This window comes from Gossypium hirsutum, chromosome D08 (genome assembly GCF_007990345.1).
Source record: "Gossypium hirsutum isolate 1008001.06 chromosome D08, Gossypium_hirsutum_v2.1, whole genome shotgun sequence".
In the NCBI taxonomy this organism is placed as follows: domain Eukaryota; kingdom Viridiplantae; phylum Streptophyta; class Magnoliopsida; order Malvales; family Malvaceae; genus Gossypium; species Gossypium hirsutum.
In genome coordinates, this window is record NC_053444.1 from 38,000,406 (window position 1) to 38,015,393 (window position 14,988).

Sequence of the window (14,988 nt, forward strand, 5' to 3'; positions counted from 1 at the left end):
TTGTCAAATGGGAAAGAGTCGTAGGCAGTCTAAGAAGAGGTGTACAAAACCGACTCAGAGTTTCATTAGAAACTGCCAATGGTGCGTCTGGATTTAACCTTAGCTACTGGTTGCAACTCTATGTCATTGAATGTACTATTGCGGGGTTCATGCGTATCAATCAAATGGTGGTAATCTTCCTCGACTGATGTTATTGTGTTTGTATCTGTCATTATGATTGAGCATGTTTCTGTGTCTATGTTACCGTTGCAATGGGAACTAACCAAAACTTGGATTATGGTAATAAAATTGTTCTTATACTATTTCATGTTTCATGTTTCATTGTCATGTAATTGTTTTTCTGAATTGTTTTTCTGAATTTAGCTGATTGCATTGATTGTTTTAATTCATAGGATCAGTGATGGACATCATTCAGCTTCATTGTTTAGTTTCTGGCATTGGTGCTCATGACATAGGCAGAGTAAGTAGAGATTCCCTTCTGCTGAAAACGAGGAACAAGTAAGCTTTTGATTTCTTCTGCTGAATGCTTGCTTTATATTGTAGTTGAACTAAGATCTTGAGGCAGTACTGCAACTTGTCAACAAATATGTCTTCTGGTTTTTGGTGCTTTAGAGGAAACATGTGCTCTTGGCAATTTAGCCTTCCTAGAGAGGTAAATTACTTTTGATTCATTGTGATTTTTTAGCAACCTTACCTCATGGCCTTCTATTTCCTGATTTATCAATGCATCATATAAATCCAGAATTGGCAGAGATTGCTTTTTCCCTTAACTTGTGGAATGGACACATGAAGTTGGAGGTTATTTTCAATGGCAACTTTGGACAGTATTCGTTTTCCTGCTAGATTGGTGAGCTATTTTGTTTGAAGTGAAGAATCGGTTTCATGGAAGGCCAATTGGAGTTGAGAGCAAGGTGAAAGAGATATTGTATCGGCTTGAATTTCTTCTATTGAATGCTTGCTTTATATTTTTAGTTGAAAGTGAGATATTGAGGCAGTACTTCCGTTTAATTCAGAATTGTTGTAAATTCAATCGAGTTCTTGATGATAATTCGATATGGTTATGTTTTTTTTATTTTTTAGAGTTCAATTCTTACTTATTAAATTTTATTAGTTATAATTATTTTAAATTTTATTAAATCATATATTTTAATTAAAATATATTTAATATTAATTATTTCAAATTATCTTTTATAGTATCATATAATATATTATGATTTGAGTAAATTCATATAAGAATATTAATTATTAAGAATTTTATTAAATTATATATTTTAAGTATAATATATTTAATAATAATTATGTTTAAATATGATTAAATTATTTATTATTCATATTAATAATCTTATCAAAATTTAAATAACAATAACAATAATAATTTACCAAAACAAATTTCTGGTAATTATTAAGAATTTTATTAAATTATATATTTTAATTAAAATATGTTTAATAATAATTATGTTTAAATATGATTAAAATATTTATTATTGATAATAATAATCTTATTAAAATTTAAATAACAATAACAATAATCATTTACCAAAATAAATTTATACTAAGGGTATTCTAGTCATTTTAGTTCCACTATGCTATTACACCTCTATTCCATTCAACCAAACACAAGATTACTATTACGCATCTATTCCATTACATTCAACCAAACAGTTGATTTGCTATTACACCTCTAATCCAATACACCTCTAATCCAATACACTTCTAATCCAATACATCTCTAATCCAATACAGCGAACCAAACGCACTCTAAGTGTTTGGTTGATGAAAATGATGGGTAATTGATTTTCGGGTTCAGGGACTAAATCACAAAAACTGGACTAAATCGAATAGATTTTAAAACTTGCGATTGACGACCCTAAGGGAAAATTAAGATAAGTGAGACCGAGAGAAAATCTTATCAGGCATCAATTTGATAGTCTCGGGTTAGTTTGGTGAGGTTAAGAGATAAACCAAACTAATTTGTCAAAATTGGTAAAGTTGAGGTCGAGAGGTAAAATTGAACCAATTTATGAGTAATAGTGATTTAGATCCCTAATTCGAAGGTTAACCAACCTCATGGAAATCAATCAACCATTGTCTATTATCATATTTGTTCGAATTTGCTAGTTTCATATTTTGTTTCATTTACAATATAGTCCTTTGTTGTTTTAAGGTAATTAATTGGCGTACTTAAACTTGTGAATGACCTGCCGTAATATAGCATCTAGTGAGTAGTTAGCTAGACACCTTTAATTGCATTTTTATCGTTTAGGACTTACTTAATCATCAACTCCTTTAGGTTTGACCCATTGGAATACTTCAGTGTTCCATCAGACACTATAAATATTACAACTGGCACTATCCGCTTGCAATTAAAACCGCACCTTTAAATTTGCTTTATAAAATTATTTGTTTTACGTGCACGCACGACGCACGGTCAAGTTGTTAGTGCTATTGCTAGGGAGACGGTTTTAGCTTAAGTAATTTTTAGTTTTATTGCATGTTGTCTAAGGAGATAATTGACAAAAATTAGGTTTATAGATACGTCACTTCTTTTATTTTGTCGTTGTTTTTTTTTTTTGGAAAATTTGTGTTGATATGTTTCAATTCTTTGTGCTTGTAGGAGGTAGTGTATGACTCGGACCGATAACGGGGTTGTACCATTCGAACCTGGGCTGGAAAGAATCTTAACACACGCTCAAAGGGGCCAAATTCTGAAAGGAGCCCATCCTTCACCAATAGACCAATCGATCGACAATCCAAGAGTAAAAGAGCGACCACCTCCACCACTGCGCTAAGTACCAATGGAGCAATGCAAGTTGCGCGACTATGCCATGCCTAATTTAGAGGCCATCCGGAGGAGTATTAATCGTCTCGTGATTAATGCTAACAATTTTGAACTCAAACCAGCAATAATCCAAATGATACACGGGAATCTCCAATTTCGGGGATTGATGAACGAGGATCCTAACCAGCATCTCAAGCACTTCTTAACCCTTTGTGACACTCCTAAATATAACAGGGTAATCGATGACACCATACGTCTTTGGCTATTCCCTTTCTCGTCAACTAGTGATGCTTTTTATGTGGTTAGATTTGTAGCTGGTTGACTCGACCAGTACGTTGGACAAGTTGGCAAGTCAATTCCTAGCCAAGTCAAGATCTAAAACACCTAAATGGAACTTGACTTGTTCACTCCATTCAGAGAAATTTAACCCATTAAATAAAGTAATAGGTGAAGGTTGCAAATGAAGAGAAATAGCTACAAAATAATACATAAAAGCAAAGCAATATATAAATGCTCAAATATTGAATTCAAATATGCAAACAATCTAAGTACACCTTAGTTCTCCTTCGGATAGATACTACAATATACTATCATAAATAAATCCCAGTAAACTTAATTGATAAATAAATAATTTCCATCAAATATACATTACGTCTTTGGACATTCAAATATATATCTAGCAAAAATATTAATTTGCCACTATAATTTTTATTATTCAGAGAATAAATGAATCACTTTTGAGCAAATTCTAAAATTCTAATGATAGTAAAAGTCAACCTTTTCATTATAAGTATTTTATTAATTATATAAATATTGATAATTTTATACATAATTTAATTTACATCTATAAAACTTTCTAATTTGGACGCTTTCGTAACTAACGAATTAAGACATCAAACTTAAAATAAATATCATATAAATGTCATAATTAATAATTACCATTGAATTAATTCTTAATAACAATAAAGAAAAAAATGATCATCATCAACCACCCACTCGCCCACTTATATATAAATACTCATAATATAACAACCATGAAACAAAATTAACCAAATTTAGTGATTCACATAAAGTAGTTTTAGATCATTATTATCAAAAGAAAAAAGCAATAAAGTAGAGATGGCCAACTATGGAACTTTAATTTGGTCCTTAAAAAACGTAAAATAAAATATTAATATTTCATAAATTATGAATATTAAAGAACGCAAAACACAAAACTTTAGTTTCAGTCATAAATCATGAATTGCCATGTATCTATCATATGCTCTTTATAATATTCGTAAAAATTCTACTTCATCCCAACAATCGATAAAATTTTAATGGAATATCATTTAGATATAAATATTATGTAAAATTGTATGAACAAATATTTTAGTATTTTTAGAATCATACAAATATAAAAGTACTTAATGTAAAATTGCCTTGACAAAGAAAAAACTCAATGAATGAATAGAATTTATCTTCTTTTTTTTAAATAAAACTTTTAATCCTTTTAAATTGAGCTATGTTATTTTAAACTTAATTCGATCCACATAATTAAACTAAATCCTACAATAATTCTAATAGTTAATCTTACCGCTACAATAATTATTGTTTTCTAACTTACTATATCCAATCTCATTATCCTTAAAAAAAGGAACCTTTAATAAATGTTTATTATTACTATTAACTTTTACTTCAAAGGTAACCTAATTAAATTTTATAAAAGTTTTTTCAATATTCTTTGAAATTATTATCACTAAAAATCATACATTTTGTGAGAGGGCAGGGGCAAATGAAAACAATCCAGATACAGAAGTATGCATTTATTGGTTTGATTGTCTATTTGATTACCATGTTCTCCAGAATATCCAGATCCGTACTTCTTCTTTTTGTTTTTTTCTTATCTATTGGAGATAACGAGGAGGGTCAATCTATACTTGTTTCTTTAACCATCACAATGAAATTTTAAAATAGCGCTCTGTCTCATACTCCAATACCAAATCCCCAGCACGTTCCTTCTTTCACCGTGAAAATCATTTTCACTTTTTTTTTTTTACTACAATTTATTACCCTCCACGGAAAAGAAGTAAAAATAAAACCATAATCATAAATTCAACTTTTAACATTTATATTCTTTTTATTAATTTAGACTTTTTAAATAAATTAACCATAAATATTTTAAAAATGGTTAATTTATTTTTTAATAGAAATATTGATTAAAATATTAAATTTTTAACGATGTTAGTGTAACAACTTAATATGATACTATTTATCTTATATGACATATTAAAAAATAATTTAGAGATTATAAAAATTTTAAGAAAGAAAATATAAAATGTTCATAAAAACTCAAAAAAATAGTATGAAATACACGTGGATTATCGCATGAATTATCATATTTAAAAATTGTTTTTTTAATCAATATTTTCATTAAAAGAATAGCAATTTGATTAATTTTTAAAAGGTTAATTAAATTCAAAATTTTTTAAAAATTTAAAATTAAATAAATATCAATTTGACAAAAATAGAAATAATAAAAATTATTTATTACTATACCTGAAAGAACCAGCGGCTTTTGAACTGGTAGAAAGAACGTGACGGTCAAAGAAATATTCTTCTAATATTGGCCTCTAAAACACATATCTATATGTAACATAAAACACATATCTAATATAGGGTACTTTAAGCAATTTCGAAAAATTTAATAAAACACTTTAAATATTCTAAAAAGTAATTAATTTTGTATTATTTTATTATTTTATTAAATCTTTCAATTTTTATTTATATAATTAAAGTTTTGTATAATTTTTATAATTAAACTTATAAAAGTTAAAAAAAATTAAAAGTCTGTAAAAAAATTATTAAAATCTATAATTTGAAAAAAAAAGTGATTTGGTACAACAATACTCATCAGCATTATATTTTATATCTTTATATTTTTTTATATTTTTACGTCTTTATTATTAATAATTATTTCCATTTTGAATCATTGGCATTAATCTCTATTACATTAATCAGTGGTCAATGGTTCGATCTTCACCCTAGGTATGTAGTAACTTTAAAACTCGTGACTAGCATCTACCCCTTAATGAGTCTACAAAACACAAGGGATTAGTCACTAGACTCTGCTCCAATATATACCTTGGTAAACTAAAAATTTGTAGAAGGTTATTAAAATCTATAATTTATATAATTAAAGGTGAAAAAATAGAAAAATTTTGATAAAAATTATTAATTTTCTGAAAAATTATGAACCATACGTTTTATATATAATTACTTAGATGATGAAATAATAAATTTTATAAGGTTATTTGAAAATTATTTATATTTTATATGTATTTATTTAAATTATGAAATCATAAATTTCATAAGGTCAATGGTTATCTATAATAGTATTAAAAAGCCTAAAATTGTGATCTATTTATCGTGGGTTCATTTTCTCCGTATCATTGTACTAAGAAAAATAAAAGTAAAAAGTTTTAAATTTCTCTTATTTTATTTGTATTTTTTAAAAAAATATCATAACAATAAATTTTAAATTAAACATCATCTAGAATAACTTAGTCATAATATTTCGTAAGCTCCAAGACTTTACTCCTTAATAAATTTTAGACAATTAACTTCAAATTTAATATATTGATGTTATTGTATTTACAGTTGCAATCTCATTTAAGTTAATTTTCAAAAATTAAAAATTGTCATTTAATCTCTTTAAATCTTTAATGATGTCAGTTTTAATTAAGGGTTCAACATATTGGTTGAATTTGTTATATTTCCTTCCTAAATAATTTTAGTGTGAATGCTTAAAATATAGTAAATTTGATTCACCTAACATCTTATGTATTTTATTACTGTAATTTTATCCAAATTTCTTACTTAATTATACTATTAACTAAAGTTTGATTTTTATTGCATCTTTTTGACAGATGAATAGATAACTTAATGATAAATTAAAAAAAAAACATACTTGCAGCTTTTTTTTTGCTATGATAAATACTTAGCCTTCTAAGTTGAAAGTATATTCAAATCAATATAGTTTATTATACATTTTCATTAAGGTATTTGTTGTTATATTTTCGTATACATTAATATTCTCTTTCTATATATGGGTCCGATACTATAATCACATAACTTTTAAAAAATATATCATATTAGTTACTGGATTCGTTCCGAAATCAAATTTGTGTAAAAAAAATTAAAAAAACACAACTACAAGCCTTACTAAATATTTATGCTATTTTCATCACTTATTCCTCTATTTATTATTTATAATATTATACCTTCCAATTTAAACTAATTAAATAAGAGTAATTTAAGGTTGTTAGTTGAATTATTAATTAAAATAGTAATTTTTTCCTTTATACTAATAATTTAATTTATTAGTTGATTGTATTCTAAAGTTACTTAAAATAATATAATTCTATAATTATAAATTTTTAATAATTTTTTTATTTTAGAAAAATCTTTATTTTAATCTATCAAAAGCATAACCCTACATCGTGGGATTATATTCCTCAAATAGTATTGTATATGTATATGTATACATACATTAATATTTAGTGATTAGATTATATGGAAAAGGAATATATGCATAAACAAAATAAAGGGAGATTAGGAGAGAAGAAAGATGAAGAGTTGGATACAGCAAGGCACGTAACGTTGGACCCATTATAAAGTATATATCAAATTTCTTTTTTAAAAAAATTGGAAATAATAGGTTAGTTCGTTGTATTTCATTGGAAATTTCCCTTTTATCTCTCTTCTTTTTTTTCTTTTTCTTTTTTTACCTTGTTTTGTTAATCATCAGTACATGCCAAATAAAATCTTCAATAATCTTACAAGGTCGTTTTCCTATTTTCATTCTCTTGGCAACCTTTGGGGTGTTGGGTAGGCTTTTCTCTTCTGTTTTTTTCTCCTATTAACTCAATTTTTCGAACCTCGAAACAGTGATAACTTTCTCGTCTAGGGTATCTTTGTTAGGGAATCTTAAGGTGAGTTGGCAGCGGAAATCTAGTATAAGGTTTGGATAGAAAAGAAAGAACAAGAAAAAAACCATATTGATTGAGGTTGTTCTAAGAAGATTGATAATATTTTTGTCAGCCAACGTCTGTGTTCTTCGCCTTGTCTCCTCTTTTGCCCTTTTTAGGTGCTGATTCTTGCTTCCCTGGGGTTGGGTGTGTTTGTTGGGATCGATTGTTAATCCATGTCTGAAGCAGGGCAACATAAGGTGGGTGGGGGTGGGGGTGGGGGTGGGGGTGATCAGGGCAATGGCACAGGGTTTGGTGACACCACTTACACCAAGATCTTTGTCGGAGGTTTGGCTTGGGAGACCAAAACTGATACCCTCAAACGTTATTTCGAGCAGTTCGGAGAAATACTAGAAGCTGTTGTCATTAATGACAAAACTACTGGAAGATCAAAAGGTTACGGCTTTGTAAGCTCCCCCTCCATCATATCTTCTTCTTCTTCTTCTTTTCCTGTTCAAAGTCAAGGGTTTGATTATTATGGTATATGTAGGTGACGTTTAAGGATGTTGATTCGGCTTTGAGGGCTTGCTATAATCCATTTCCTGTGATTGATGGAAGAAGAGCAAACTGTAATCTTGCATCGCTTGGTGCTCAAAAGAATCGTCTATCTTCTGCTTCTCACTCTGGTCAGTATTCACCCATTTACATCAAATCAAAATATGGCTGTTAGATTATATTTTTTCTCTCCCATACTTTGCTGCTTAATTTCCGTCACCTTAATTGCTGTAATCGTATTTATTGCTTTATGATCAGTTTTCGTATGTTTGGCATAAGTTGCAGGGATTGAGAAATTTAGCCCATCCGCACCAGCACCACCACCTCGAGTCATGGCACCATCCGTTGCTGCTACTCCGGCATTTTACCGTCAATTCATTCCGCAATACGCATTTCCTTATTCGGCTTACGGGTGGGTAGATAGATCGGATTTCATAATCTCTCTGCCTTGCTTAAATTGTGTTAATTTCTTGTTTCCGTAGGTGGTTCAATGTTCTAAAAATGATTGTCTTTTGAACATTCAGGTATCCTGGCTACACGCAAAATATGTCTCCAATGGTTAGTCTCTTGTTATCATCTTATATTATACCTTCATACATATAATAGGCCTAACAATTGAACATAAAATGTGTGATCAAAAGGTAATACAAATATGACACAAATACATGAATGCATTGTTTTTTATATGGTTATTGTTGCCAACTTGTAACATGAATCCTTGATTGTTGTCTAAGATGAAACATTACAAAAATGTAAAAGCAATGTAGTGATTTGAAAATGGTGAATGTTATTTGCAGAGCTATTACAATGTATATGGAGGGCAAGCGTTCTCATCCCATTACAGTAGCAGTGGGGCGTCAGGATCCGCTGGAGTCTACATGGGTTACTTCCCATTCTATCCCCAGCATGGGCATGGGCATGGGCATGGGCAGAGCAACCAAAGTCAACACCCCAAAATAACTCACTATCCACATTTGGCTCAGCAATACCGACCATTTGGGAACTTAACCCTTGCTCCCTCAGCCTCTGCCGCACCTGCCACATCGCCAGGGACTACCACCTCTGCGCAAAATTCATCAGCCTAATTGGAAGTTAGAATATCATAACTAGGGTCAATAGTAACATGGATACAGACAAAGGAACTTAACCATTTTTAGCTTTGTTAGTTGGATGTACATCAATTTGACAGGCCACAATTTACACTTTTACCACTTTCTGGAAACACTTTTTTTCTTAAATTTTATGTCTCAAAATGATCCCTACAATGTCTGTCTTCTTATGGCAATATATATAAATTTGTATGAAATGAACATAAAATCATAGGATTCTAAGTTTTCTTATCTAAAAAGCAAAACTGGGTCTGAAGAACTGTGGAAGACAGACAAGTTGGGGGTTTGCTTGGCTTGTCAGTTCATCATACCCTTCCTTGGCATTGCAGTTATATTGTGGAGTCACTGTCTTTCTCTGTCGCATGTTTAAAAAGAGTAAAAAAAGTAACACATTCGTTGGGCAGTATTTTTCCTTTTTCCATTGTCAATCATTTTGCATATTCGGCTTCCGGAATTCATGAAGCATGTCGGGAATCCAAGAATATGCACACACACACACACAATTAAAATAGTCATAGAGTATCACATTATTGTGCATATAGAATTAATTTTACTCAATTTCTCCGCGTATAAAAAAAACACCGTTGTACAGCAAATCCCGCTAGTGGAAAGAGGACAATTGGCCCACATTTCACCGGAAAAAGGCAAATCCCAACTTTTCAAATAAGTAGGTGGCATTGCCTAGTCCATTTTTGTGGTTGATATGAAGCACTATCATTTACCCCCTCTCCCCCCCCCCAAAAAAAACAGAGAAAGAAAATTATTGTTAAATTCCTTGCAAAGATTATCATTTAAAGGATCTGATTCAGGTGAAAAAGACAAGAAACCACATTATTATTTATTAGTTCAAAATTTCCATGCCTTTCGGCATGTAGCCAATTCCAAAACTAAAATTAATTTGTGACGCTTTTGTTGCAATTCTTGCTCAATGTTGGTCACGGACATAAAAAAAAAATTACTGATAACATAGCTTGCCTAATTATACCATTAAACATTGAATCAGCAGAATCAAATCATTAATAGCATTAGAAACAGTATTAAACTATAGTTGTACAATCTGTCTTTAGGGATCACCCCTAGCTAGGAGTGAATTACAATATGAAATTAACATTCATATCCTCAAAAACCCCATCCAACTCTCTGCAAGCTAAAGAAATCCGACCCCCTATAAGTAACAAAGATACCGACTAAGATGTGGAACTCTGTATGATAACATTAACGTCAAAAGTACCTTGAATGTACTTGCTGTAGCTAAGTATGTATATGTTGGCGGTTGATCATTCCAAAAAGGAAGAAACAAGAAAGGGTGATTAGTTCATCGCAGGGAGTAGAGCACGGGGTCGAATAGGCGTCTTTGATGGGCTTACTCTGCATTTGCAACGCACATAAAATTAGGGAAGAATTTGAATTTAACTACCCAAAGTCTGATGCCTATAAACCAACCTTATGGGCAATGATCCCAGAACTGCACCACTGCAGTTGAGAGCTGCGATTGCACTTTCTGCCTGCAAGAATGGAAAACTTATGAGGAACTCCAGAAAGCATGCGGCAGCATAAAATCTACAAACAATGCATGTAGACACATTTTGGTAGTTCTACTCTGTAAGTAATTGCGGAAATGACTTACGCTAAACAGCTACAGCAGATTGGTGCCCCAAAATTTTTAGCAATAAAGTGGATAGGGGAGGGGCAATAAGGGAATGATAACGTAACAGCTTAGATCCTAGTTTAACTATGCTTCTTTGAACATGCAGAGCAGCAGAAACAACACTCAGGAATAATCTAGTAGATTATATCACTTATAACACAATTTTATCAATCACTTATCTTCACACTTTTGCTCGACTACCGAATCACAAGTTCTCAACCAAAATTATACGAAATGGTCAAGAGGAAAATGAAGGGAAGAGCATTTACTCATCGTCAAAATTGGCAACAACATAGAAAATTGTTCGTCTTGTGGAAACACAACAATCAATAAGTTCCTCAGTTAAAGAAAATGCAAACCAACCAAGTGTATGATGCAATAAATGGCTGTAGTACTGAATATAAACTAGACAAGTACAAAGCTGACACGCTCTCAACCAAATAGACAATCAGCCAGTCTAGCCGCCAGCATAAGATATTGAGAGTACATCACAAGACAAAAGAAGCACAACATCCTGATTGCATCCTCTGACTAGGTTTGTCATTACAAATTAGCTTCCAACAACACCGCATATAAAAATTAAGATTTAAGTGAGTCCCAAGTCCACATGACTTCCCCAGTCCTAGGTAGCAATCAGGATAGACAAAAGAAAGGTAGATATTTATAAACCTGCGAATTGCAGAAAACATCTAGTTGCAACACATTAACCATCCTTCACTCAGTCAATAAAGGTTCCATAGAGCTTTGTTCATGCTTCCACAAAACTTGAGTACAAGCTCGTTATTTCACACTCCTTAATACGAATAACTCATGGATCATGAGCCACAATCATTAACTGCGCTTATAGCCTTACAACTATGGCTGCAAAGGCACTATGAATGATCATAGCCTTGCAAAAAGACAATATCTTCCCAATCCATCAGTCCAAGAGATTCAGTAAAGAGAGAAGGGAGCAACAAGAGGATTGGGACTACTGTTACAGAACCAGTCATTTCCACAATTTGGTTCTCCTAAATCAACTTCCATAGTTCAATTTGACAATGTTTATCCAATATAGTTCACATCCCAAGAAAGGATACATGAATGACAAAACTAAAAGAGGAGAAGCCAAGAGAGCTCTCCCACCTTAACACTTAGTTCATCCAATGAGAACTTGAGGTCAATAATCCATCAATGAAAAGCTTAAAGAAACAGTTAAGGCTTGGTAAATTATTCATCTAAGAAGTAGCTAGATAATGTAGAAAAGGAATAAGCCATGCTATTTTTCATCAGAGAATAAATAAGCTTTGGGGTTATGCTAAATCGTACAGAATTTTTCTCAATTGGAGAAACAAGTAACCTCATCTTACACCACAGAAATAGATCTTGCAACAGTCTCATTAAATAAACACAGAGAGTAAATACCATTGTAAACTCAACAAAAGCAATACGAGATGAATGATGGTAGTCTCCCAATATCCTCATGCATTGAACCTACCAAAAAGAAAAAAAATGTTTGGCAAAGGATCATAAAAACTGTTATGAGAAAAGCAGCATTTGTAAGAGAGGTCACATGAAAAACTACAAACCTCCCCACAAACTGATTCAAAGAAGAGTTTGACATCAGCTTGAGTAACCTGTATCAATTGACCAAAGAAGCCATAAATTATTGCTCTGGCAATTGATCACACAGGCATAAAGCCATTCAAGAAATAGTGGACATTAGAAACTACCTTCTTGTCTATGTTTGTACAATAAATAGTCCTTGCGCACATCTCCCGCTCATCCTCAGACTTAAGAGCATAAAACATTTGAAGTCAATTAATTAGAGATGAAAACAAATAAAACATGATTCTGATTCAGTTTCATATACAACTGTTAATAAAGATCATTCATCATATCTATGCTTTACCCTCGGTAAAAAGGTTGGATTAACAGGTGCAATTGCAGTCTTGGAAGGCAGCACTCTTACAGGGTAATAACCAAGAATAGTCCCAGACAAATTCAAAGCAGCCCTAGCATCCTCTACAAGAACATTGAACTGTCAATACCATAAAATGAAGTACATGTCAATGCTTACTTCCTGGGACAGGCAAAAGACTTCTATGATACCTTCATTATAGAACTCAACAAAGGCAAAGCGGAGAACAGAGTTAGGATCACCACATATGCGACAATCAACAACCTTTTGGCCAAAATAACAGAACGTTATTTTAGGTTAATAATCCATCACTACAAAATTTGAAATAAAAATTGCAAATTTTGCACTAAACAGAAGAAGGAAGCAAAGAGAAGCACCGGTCCACAGCTCAGAAAGAGACCAGCAAGAAGCTCCTCGGTAACCTATACAACAATAAACATAATAAATTAGTGAGATATCAGTGCAGAAAAAGTAAAACCCAGGCAAAAAACTGTAAAATGTCACCTGTAGATCAATATCAGATACATAAACGGTCTTCCTAATTACATCCTCTTGCTGTGCCATATTGGTCCTACCATTCAACCTTCTCTTCCCTTGGCTAAAGTTATTCCTCTTCTGAATTATAAAAGAACGGAGAAATCAACAAAACATATATATATAATTGTTATAAGGATTATGAAGAACTCCAAAGAAGCAGAAAGTAGCAACATACTCTTCTATTAGTATGTCCCTTGGTGTTGCCAGAATTAGTGTATACTACAAAACTGTCAGTACTATATCCAAAGCCATTTTCCAAATGCCCTTTATTTTGATTTTGGTTATCATTAAGATTATGATGATGATTAGCAAGGGAAGGAGGCACAAATTCCTCAGCCAGAGGGTTAAGCTTGGACAAAATCTCGACCAAATTATTCATATGATTGTTGAAAATTTCACCATCACCCCCATTTTCCATATTGCTAAACTCATTACACCCAGCCGTCTTTGTCAGCATCTGCTGCTGATTCTTCTTATTAAACCCATTTTGCATCTTACTATTGCTATCGCCATCGTTGATGGTAGCTGCTGCTGGCTTTAACTGTTGAAAGTTGGCTTCTTTAGCATCAGTCGCGGAATCAGTTCTGGGTTTTGATTTGTCTGGAGCGTTTACCGACGCTACAGTGTTTTCCAAATTCTGTCCCGCCGACCCAATTTTCGCCCCAGCGTTCTCAGCAACCGCCATGATCAAATGGAAACTCCTCTATAAAAAACGTTATTCTTTTTTCAGATTCTTCTGTAAATAAACAAAGAAACCATCTTTAAGGTTCTGCCTTATTGATGATCCGAAAAACTAAGCCCAGAATTGAAAAAAAAAAAAAAACGAAGCAGCAGCTATAGTTGGTATTAGAAGGGCAACGTACCTTCCCTTGTCTGAAAGGGCTTACATCGAAGTAAAAACCAAATCCATCCCAAATATCGTCACTTTATGTAGAAAGGAAACAATTAAAAAGGACAACTTTTTCTTTCACTTTTATTTTTTTATATGTTAACTTTATGTAATTTATAAAAAATTAATGTACAAATTAAATATAATTCTGGTTGAAATAGGTAAAAGTTGTATATGAAAATCTAACTCTGTGCAATATTTTGAGGGTTTATGTTGCAAATCTAACTTTAGTTATTTGAGGTATCTGGTATGTGAAAGTTTATTAAATGATTAAGTGGATTCAAGTGTTGAGACAACAAAAAGAAGCTTTGTTTTTATTTTTGTCATCCAAAGAAGTGAGTACTCTTGGATCTATTGACTTTTCCATTAATAACACAATTACAAGTTCGAATGTTTAGAGAAATGAATAGTTGAATTTGTTATGTGTTTTAATGTGTGAAAGACCATGGCTAGAAATGTGATCTTGATTGATAAGAAAGTGATTTTGACTTTAAATTTGCATAAAATGAATTGATAAATGTCATGGAATTTTTATTGTCATGGTACAGTGGAAAAGTGTTTTTAACAATAAAGTGTGATTATGTAACACTCCTCACTCATCCTCGTCGTCAGAATCGATTTA

The 14,988-nt window shown here is 31.7% G+C and overlaps 2 protein-coding genes and 1 long non-coding RNA gene across 6 annotated transcripts; 2 read left to right on the forward strand and 1 right to left on the reverse strand.

The window, feature by feature from the left end:
- The first annotated feature begins 7 nt into the window (after window positions 1–7).
- On the forward strand, window positions 8–1,072 carry LOC121220034 (uncharacterized). The gene is made up of 2 exons (XR_005917125.1): window positions 8–652; window positions 743–1,072. It is a non-coding gene; the product is annotated as an uncharacterized lncRNA (long non-coding RNA).
- A 6,409-nt stretch (window positions 1,073–7,481) lies between these two features.
- Window positions 7,482–9,892, forward strand: LOC107909499 (RNA-binding protein 38). Of its 2 annotated transcripts, none has more exons than XM_016837041.2 (5): window positions 7,482–8,195; window positions 8,279–8,414; window positions 8,563–8,695; window positions 8,808–8,841; window positions 9,081–9,892. In XM_016837041.2, the coding sequence occupies exons 1-5, from the start codon at window positions 7,965–7,967 to the stop codon at window positions 9,366–9,368; spliced, it is 822 nt and encodes a 273-aa protein (XP_016692530.2). In that variant the 5' UTR covers window positions 7,482–7,964; the 3' UTR covers window positions 9,369–9,892. The 2 variants fall into 2 exon arrangements, with proteins under 2 accessions (XP_016692530.2, XP_016692538.2); XM_016837049.2 differs by having other exon boundaries at window positions 7,494–8,195; window positions 8,569–8,695.
- A 499-nt stretch (window positions 9,893–10,391) lies between these two features.
- Window positions 10,392–14,645, reverse strand: LOC107909480 (polyadenylate-binding protein-interacting protein 10). Of its 3 annotated transcripts, XR_001687259.2 has the most exons (12): window positions 14,341–14,645; window positions 13,653–14,213; window positions 13,445–13,555; window positions 13,318–13,362; window positions 13,132–13,204; window positions 12,932–13,044; window positions 12,753–12,812; window positions 12,609–12,656; window positions 12,445–12,513; window positions 10,836–10,897; window positions 10,624–10,760; window positions 10,392–10,557 (listed from the first exon to the last, which is right to left on the reverse strand). XR_001687259.2 is itself a non-coding variant. In XM_016837013.2 (11 exons), exons 2-11 carry the CDS (start codon window positions 14,160–14,162, stop codon window positions 10,703–10,705), a joined length of 1,149 nt encoding a protein of 382 aa, XP_016692502.2. In that variant the 5' UTR covers window positions 14,163–14,213; window positions 14,341–14,645; the 3' UTR covers window positions 10,392–10,702. The 3 variants fall into 3 exon arrangements, 2 of the variants coding, with proteins under 2 accessions (XP_016692502.2, XP_016692517.2); XM_016837013.2 differs by having other exon boundaries at window positions 10,392–10,760; XM_016837028.2 differs by having other exon boundaries at window positions 10,392–10,760; window positions 13,653–14,180; window positions 14,341–14,558.
- Window positions 14,646–14,988: the final 343 nt, after the last annotated feature.